We start from the raw sequence: 8,303 nt of genomic DNA, 5'->3' as shown, positions 1-8,303 counted from the left end.
CCTGACTGCTGCCGCCCTCCCCCTCAGAGATGCTGGTGCATGGGCTGATGCAATGCATGCTGAGAAGGAGGCTGTGAAAAGGTGAGACTGCAGACATGAGCCCCTGTAAGACAGGACTAGGACACAGTGTGATGATGACTGGCAATTTGTAGACAGATTAATCGTTGCAAGTGTAGGAACAACTGTCTTAGCTTAAGTCAAATATTGCTTCTTCTAAAGCTGCCTAGAAATCTGTAGTTACAACTTGACCAGCTGTCTGCTTATTGCAAGGATTTGATCCATCTGCCAGTGAGTGACTTTAGTCCCATGGTGAATTTGTGGAAAAGCTGGGCAAATGCTCAGGTATTATTAGCAAATCTGTCCAATGCTTATTGTGTCTCTTTAGAATGGTATAGTGTTCTCATTGCATTGACCCCCACCTGGGACCCTCAAGTGGCACTGCAAGACACAAGAGCCATTCAGTGCGACTTAAGTAGGGGCAACGCAGACTGTCAAGAGTACAATCTATAATCCAATGTTAAACAGACGCAATGACAGTCTGTTAAATCAATAGGAATGGGTCACTGGACTGTTGTGAAATTAAATGATGCAATTTGTGAAGTTTCTACTAATTAGAGAAGTCAGCACCCCAGTCAGCTTTCTTTTTAAACCCCTACTGGAGCTGTAAGGCCAGTGCGTATCGACGTGCCAGTCTACAACACGAGAGACACCTCTTCCATGACTCGATACGTCAACGTCAACATCCGTCCACGGACGACTGTGAGTGGACCCCACTCCTGACAGCGTCTCAGCAGCCCATGTCCAGCTCCTGCTCGTCTCATTCACCTTCAGCACATCTCTTTCATCTTATCTGCACTAACTAGCGTTGCTCTAGGAGCTATACATGCATAGCAAATCCCCGTCAGGTCTAGGTGGTCTGATCGAATCAGACCTCACTCTGGTGGTCACACTACAAGGTGCAAGTAGCGGTCTTGGTCTAGGACCTAGCAGGGACACCATGGTCCTCAGACGCGAGTCGTGGGAGTCCACGCTTGTTCTGGGTGGGCGGTGGTGACCACTGCCCCGGCTGTGTCTCTGGCCACTAAGGTTGCTAACGCGCTCTCGAAACAGACAGGGATTGTTCCGGGCCACAGCTCACTGGGGTCAACAATGGTGTTGATGCGTTGAGTGCATGTGTCTTTGGTACTACTGATTCAAACCTAGAAACTTGTGCGTTCCAATCTCTGAAGGGTGCCATGCAGGCGTTCATACGAGGGCTTCAGGGAAGACTTGGACTTGGGCATTAAAATATCCCAAGGCTTTGAAAGTGTGTAAACACATTCCTTTGCTCACCTTACCTGTAGTCAAACTTCTTTGTGTTCAAGGCCTTTGTCACTGGACTCATGATGGTAAGACAAACTGATGTACAGCTCCAACACAACTTTCAAAACCAGTTGAAGCTCTGTTGTTGTTGCTGGCTTTCAGGGACACTATTGATCTACTGTAGCCATCAATGCCGCCTTGAATTACTATCCCCCATCTATATGCAACACAATACAATATTAACACTGTACGAATATTTGCTTTTTTGTACAGTTCCTACTTTGCCTGTGTATCCTGGTTTAAAGATGTGCTATATTTATTATTATATTGTTATTATTATATCTTGACACTCTGACATACTATTAGGTCATCAGAACAATTGGATCCAGTGGTTATTGGAATTGTAATTTAGCCAGGACACTGGCTTGATACTTCTACTCTTTGTTTACACGTGCCTTGGGATCTATAATATCCACAGAGTCAGGCGTCCGGTTTAACATCTCAGCTGAAAGACTGCATGGAAGATAGTTTGGAAATTTAACACAAACTATAAAAATACATTTTACAAATACTATTATTTCCATACGTGGACAGTATGTTTTTAACAGTATCCATTGGGTGGGAAAAGACCTAAATGTCTGTGTACACATACACATGCCTAATGGAAAATCAGACTGGGACAACGAAGAGTGGAGACAAAGTTACAGTAGTTCGAGTCGGTTACAATACAACTTGAGTATTGTTTGTCTGGTGTCCACTATAAAGAAGATTTACATTTCAATGAAAGTCTGAAATGACAAAGTGAATCAGAAAGCAAAACGTGTAATAATAATAATAATAATAATAATAATAATAATAATAATAATAATAATAACAAACCCATTATATATTTATCCCCATTGATCAATTATGAAAATTCCAGTATCAGCGATAGACAGCAACAGGAGAGAGACACACATAGGCTATCCATGCTCATAACTCATGCAATCCACTAGACTCGTATTCACTTTGAATGATTTGGGATTTGACGTCAAAAGCGCTCTGTGGCTCCCTGCGAAGGGCGCTATACAAATACAAATGTATTGATTGATAGATTGATAGATTTCTGATTGTCCAGTAAATAAAGTTTAAAGTCAAGGTTTATTTCTGACCAAGCAACAGGAAATCTTGCTGGTTTCCATAGCATTGGCTAGGGGAGTTTTGGACTGGTTATTTCATGACTTGGGAACACTGATACAAGTGGAAACGTCACCTTTTTTATGTTTATTCCTGCAGCCTGAGTTTGAGCTCACAATCTGAGTTCACTACAGATCTACATTCTTCATTTCAGTAATGTAAGCGAAAATTGATTGTTTCAAAACATTTTGTTTTTACCACTGGCTAGAAATAGACTTACCACTGCAATACACATCATTCCCACTAGATGGAACAGAAGTATAAGGTTCATTTTAAACCTGTAAGACTTACACTTCTGCCCCATCAGGTGGATATTCTGTGTACTGCACTGGAATGTTTTTGGTTTTGTATTAATCTTAGAAAGGCGTACAGGATATGAAAAACAGAAGCAATCGGATCTTTATACTTTATAATGCTCTTTATGATTCATACTGCTACTTCATTCCGTACTACCACCAGCTTCTGTCCTTCATGACATCCACCAAACGCATACGTTGCATCGCGTCATCTCGCAATTGTGACGTCACAGTGGTTCAAGAGTTCCAGATCGCTATCCTTATGTCAACGCATTCAGTTCCAGAGCAAGCCCAGAAGAGAGCGGACATTCCTTGAGTTTGTGGAAACGTCATATCGAAAGCGTTGTTGTAAGAGTTTTTAGAGTTTGACATCGCTTGACTACAGCATAACGAAAGTTGTGTTGTCTGTTTTTATTGGGTCGTGTGGAGGAGTGAGCCGGAGACAGACAGAGAGACGGACGGGTGTGCGTTGTGTCTGCATCGGCCCCTCTACTATTGACCAGTTTACTCCGAAGCGTGAGTATGACAACTCCTATTGGGATGATAACTAACTGCAGGGAGTTTTCTAACGGACACCAACACGACTTTTGCGTCCTGTATCATGAATTGAAAACGTGTGCTTGTATGTTGTTGTCGGTCGTTGGTGCACATCTGAAACCAAAAGCTGGCCGCAGTGCTCCGGTGGGTTTGCGGTGCTGTGGGATGTCACAGGAGTAAGATGTGTGGATGTGAAAGTGTTGCCGCAGACACTTCAACTCATTGGCTCATTTTAGAGGCTACTATTGTAGATGCACCAGCAGCTGTGTGTGCTGCTGTATGACATGGTGTGCAACTTGATCAGCAAATATACACGGACCCCTCCGTATCATCACTGAAGGTCCGTTTAGCGCAGATGTCTGCAGTTGGGTGCAGGTCTGTAGAATCCCAGCGCTTATTTTATTATTTATTAAATACAAATGTCCCATTTTTAAATGTTTATTATCCAATCAAAGCCCCATGTGCCCCATCCTTCGCTTGGCTATAAATTAATCTAAAGCAGTGGTTCCCAAACCGGTCCTGGGGGACCCCCTACCCTGCTGGTTTTTGTTCCAACCGAGCTCTCAATTACTTAATTGAACCCTTAACTGAACTAGTAATTTACAGTAGGGGTTTTAAGTTAAGTATAGAATTATATTAAAAACGTATTGAAGAAACAACAATTTTCTTATGCAATTTAAAAAGTATTTCAGTATTCAGTATTTCAAGGAAAGTACATTTTGGCAGAACTTAGATTTTGATTTGATCTACATCAGAGTAAAACCAGTTACTTTCCATGATCCTTGATTGGAATCCTTAATTTATATTTAACATTCATATTTTACATTCATATTCAGACTAAATATTTAATTAAAAACTATTTATTTTGTGAGTCAGAGATTTAAGATTTAGTTAAATATTTAATCAAACAATAAATATTTATTTAAAAAAAGGAGATTAAGCATTTATTTAAGTATTTATTTTAAAAAAGAGTCCTTTATTAATATGAAAAAAAGTGTGCGCTGTTTTACATTTGGCGCCCCATAGAACTGCAGTGTGTTTGACAGTTTGATGGAGCCCATCAGAGCAGGATGTCCATTTCATGTATCTAATCTCCTTTTGCTTTTGCTGACTGCTAGGGTCCAGAGAATATGGGATTCAAGTCGTTCTTGAGGCTGTCCTACACCTTGCCTACCGCGCTGGGGCTCTTGTGCTGGCGGTGGTGCACATCTCACTGGAAAGAGCGCGACACCAGTCACCACACAGAGGAAGGTGCTGGAGTGGGGCTGCCTGAGGCACACAGCTTCGCTCCCTCTTCCAGCCACGGCATCGAGGAGAAGAGCTGCAGGGCGCAGATGCAAGTGCATTCTGGTCTCGAGGACTTTGAATGTGTGGCTGTTCTGGGCAGAGGGGCGTTTGGAAAGGTAAATTCCAGTAATCAGAGTCATCATGGTTTTAATGTGGGGCACCTCCAACGAGCAGTAGTTCAATAGAACATGTGGAGAAGAGATATTTGCTGGACACCAGTTTTCCTAAAAAATTGCTGTGGACAATTAAGAAATGAATTATTAAGATTTAACAAAAACATTGTCTGTGACTTATTAAAGTGCAGCATTTGTGAGGATGTGTTACTAAATGCTTGTGTTGTGAATGTAGATCCTGGGGTTAGACTGGAGTTTGACCATCTTGATTCTGTGTTGCTTTGATAGGTGCTCCTGGCTGAACACAAGAACAGCAGAGAAATGGTGGCCATCAAAGCGTTAAAAAGAGTAGACCTTGTGACCCATGATCAGGTTGCCAGGTAAGGTTTCATTTTTATTTTAGTTTGTAAGCAGAGCAAAGATCCATAAACCTAGTCATGTTTTTAATGCTACACAGCAATGCACTGCATTAGCAAAGTCTTCATTGACTCATGTACTTTCTTACTTTGCAGGAAAGCTGCCATTTTGTTGCGCTCTATCTAAATGTATATTAACATGCTTTCTGTCTTTTGTCTCGCCTCAGGCTCAGGTGTGAAAAGAGGATTCTGGAGACTGTCAGCAGTGTGCAGCACCCATTTCTGGTTAACCTCCTGTCCTGCTTTCAGACGCCACAGCATGTCTGCTTTGTGATGGAGTATGCGGCGGGAGGAGATCTCTTTGTGCACATTCAGGCAGCCAGGTTTTCGGAGCCCAGGGCCGTGTAAGTGCAGAATCGTTCATCTGGCTAGATAAGCTCGCTCTGCGAACAGTGATGATGTCGCCTGAGGGGCATTTCAGCACTGTGTACCTATATGGTCAGAAATGATTGCAAATGATTATTCCTAACCATTGGCCTCAACCTCCACATAACAAAACAAAGTACAACTAAATAGGCTAATACGATCATGATCACAAAAAGAATGCAGATGCAGTTTTTGGTGTCTGTTTGTACTGTCTTTCAGATCCGATGACATAGATTGCTGGAGTTCCTGCATGGACAGGAAATTGGCTGGTTTGGCTCACTTACATTTGAGTGCAATCAGCTTAAAAACCAAAGAGGACAAATATTTGAACTGTGCTTTTTTTGTCGTTGGTCTCTTTTCTTGAACAGATTTTATGCGGCTTGCGTGGTGCTCGGCTTGCAGTTCCTGCATGAGCGCAAAATAGTGTACAGGTAAGTTATCACACTTTAGAAATTCTTACAATATATGAAGATGAAAAAATCTTCAGTCTCACTGAGATCAAGCGCAGCCTAACTATTCACCAATGTCATTTAATTCCTGTTATGTTTTGTAAATTATTTATTGTGACGCTCACAATAGAAGTCATGTCCTAAAATCTGTGTGGACATGTACCTGAATGCAAAACGTTTGAGAAATGTGTGTTACCAATCATGGTTGACAGTGGAATAGTTATTGTGTTTCTGACAAGTTCTCTCTATGTTCTGCAATCCAAGTGATTATACTGTGTTTTTATTGCAGGGATTTAAAGCCTGAAAATTTGGTGCTGGACTCAGAGGGCTATCTGAAAATCACAGACTTTGGTCTGTGCAAGGAAGGTACATTATAAAACAATTGTATTGTTTTCCTAGTTTGACATCTTTTGTATAATTTCCATTTCTACTACCAAGTGTTTCTTCCCAACTTTTTCTTGCTAGGCATGGGTTTCGGAGCTCGAACTCGTTCAACTTGCGGCACTGCAGAGTACTTTGCACCAGAAGTCTTGGCACAGAGGCCGTACACCCGGGCAGTGGATTGGTGGGCACTAGGTGTTGTCATCTTTGTGATGCTGGTTGGTGAGGTGGGTATTCTTAATAGAACTTCATTTTCTACCTGTTGATTTAGAAAATGACAAATATCCAGCTTGACTCACCTAGGAATTTCAGACTGCTACATATATCCTCTAAAATACTAATGCCACCAAGGCAACGTTACATCTATACCACCGAGGGCCAGTTGGGATTTAATTCAAGCTTTGATTGTGTAATTAGAGTATTTGAAAATGTATTCTTATAGTTCCAAAAACTGATACACAAATTAGTATTTTATTTCATACAGATCTCTCATGCATACAGAACTGAAAGCACATGCCTTTATTGCCAGGTTAGGATAGCAAAATGTTCTGTTAGCCAGGTTAGCTTCTCGGTGGGATTTCAGTTATTGCAGCGATGAACTGTGTGTTCTATCATTTATCTGCTTTAATAAGTCATGTCTAAGGTGTGCATTGACCATTGTGTTGTGCAGTAGACAATATTTGTGTCTGTGTGGCTCTTGCATTCCCAGGCTCCGAATGTGAATAATCAAAGGTTCGGCCTGGAGTAAGCCTTTAATGTGCTCTCCTCTCTCTCATTGTGCCTGTAGCATCCTTGCCAATGTGACTTCAGAAGAGAGATGTTTCACAGAATTGCTAAGGCTAAAGTGCAATATCCTCAGTTCCTCTCCTCAACAGCCACCTCCATCATGAAAAAGGTCTGTATGCCAGGGTTATTCTTTCTTGTGACAAGTTTTTGCCTCCAGCTTGTCCCTCTGTATCCTGCTTATAACCGTAATGAATGGATTTCACTGTTATTGAAATGTTGTGGAATTGGAGAAAGACCCAGTGATTGTAGCAGTGGAGTGAGATTCACAATAACAGTGCAATACCAACATGTGCTCATCTGTGCTTCCAACTATGGGAACTTTTGTTTTAACATCATGTTTCAACTTTAAGTACATTGATAGAAAATAACGTTCTCTCCTTCTTGTTTTCATCTGCAGCTTCTGAATAAAAGTCCCGGAAAGCGCCTTGGAGCTGGGAAGGGAGATGCCGAGGAGGTGAAGAAGCATCCCTTCTTCAGAGTACGTTGGCTCACACATCCGCTCTACAGCCGCTCTTTCACATGAAGGTGGAACCGCCTTATCCTGACCTTCTTTTTATTCGTCTCTCGTTGCAGGATGTGGATTGGCCAGGGCTTCTGGAAAAGAAGGTGAAGCCTCCTTTCATACCTAACATCCAAGGCCGGGAGGATGTCAGCAATTTCAACAAGGACTTCACCTCAAAAGCCCCAGTCCTGACTCCATCTCGCGAGCACCGGGTCCTCACCGAGGAGGAGGAGGAGAAGTTCCAGGACTTTGGCTTCACAGCAGATTGACTGCTTGCAAATTATTTATTATTATAATTTTTTTGAAACGGCAGCAGTAAACCCACAACCCGGCTGCTCACCAGTCTACCCTGGAGGTCTCGCCCGCGTGGGGGGCTCCTCTTCCTGCTTCCTCAGCACTACAGCCCGGGCAAATGTCTCATAGTTGGAGTTCTGACCAGTGCCCACACCAGCTGGCACTGACCGCCCTCACGCAACCGGGATCCTGCCAGCTTCCCAGGGTGCACACGCAGCAGACCACAGTCACGGAGAGGGCACGCTCTTGCAGCACACAGTTCCACATGCGGCCACCGCACCCTGTCCCCGGATGATGGCCACGCGTTCTGCGCCACCCGCCTGGTGCCAGACCACCTGTGCAGGGCACTGGAGGAACCCTCCTGCGCGACCAGACGCCACTGCTTGGAGCACATCTGT

The 8,303-nt window shown here is 43.0% G+C and overlaps 1 protein-coding gene across 1 annotated transcript; it reads left to right on the top strand.

Annotated features, from left to right (window-relative positions):
- Positions 1–4,594: 4,594 nt before the first annotated feature.
- On the top strand, positions 4,595–7,880 carry LOC136714933 (serine/threonine-protein kinase N2-like). The gene is made up of 9 exons (XM_066692567.1): positions 4,595–4,714; positions 5,000–5,091; positions 5,295–5,471; positions 5,862–5,924; positions 6,232–6,308; positions 6,408–6,550; positions 7,111–7,218; positions 7,507–7,587; positions 7,683–7,880. The coding sequence occupies exons 1-9, from the start codon at positions 4,646–4,648 to the stop codon at positions 7,878–7,880; spliced, it is 1,008 nt and encodes a 335-aa protein (XP_066548664.1). The 5' UTR covers positions 4,595–4,645.
- Positions 7,881–8,303: the final 423 nt, after the last annotated feature.

This window comes from Amia ocellicauda, chromosome 19, assembly GCF_036373705.1.
Source record: "Amia ocellicauda isolate fAmiCal2 chromosome 19, fAmiCal2.hap1, whole genome shotgun sequence".
Taxonomy (NCBI): Eukaryota; Metazoa; Chordata; class Actinopteri; order Amiiformes; family Amiidae; genus Amia; species Amia ocellicauda.
This window is presented reverse-complemented; position numbering and strand designations above follow the sequence as displayed.

What these genes read in the sequence shown, in the direction of transcription:
- LOC136714933 (XM_066692567.1), top strand. Translation starts at nt 4,646, where the DNA reads ATGCAAGTGCATTCTGGTCTCGAGGACTTTGAATGTGTGGCTGTTCTG. An exon ending in TTTTCGGAGCCCAGGGCCGT is followed by an intron (nt 5,472 to 5,861) that starts GTAAGTGCAGAA and finishes TTTCTTGAACAG; the next exon opens with ATTTTATGCGGCTTGCGTGG. An exon ending in AGAAGCATCCCTTCTTCAGA is followed by an intron (nt 7,588 to 7,682) that starts GTACGTTGGCTC and finishes CTCTCGTTGCAG; the next exon opens with GATGTGGATTGGCCAGGGCT.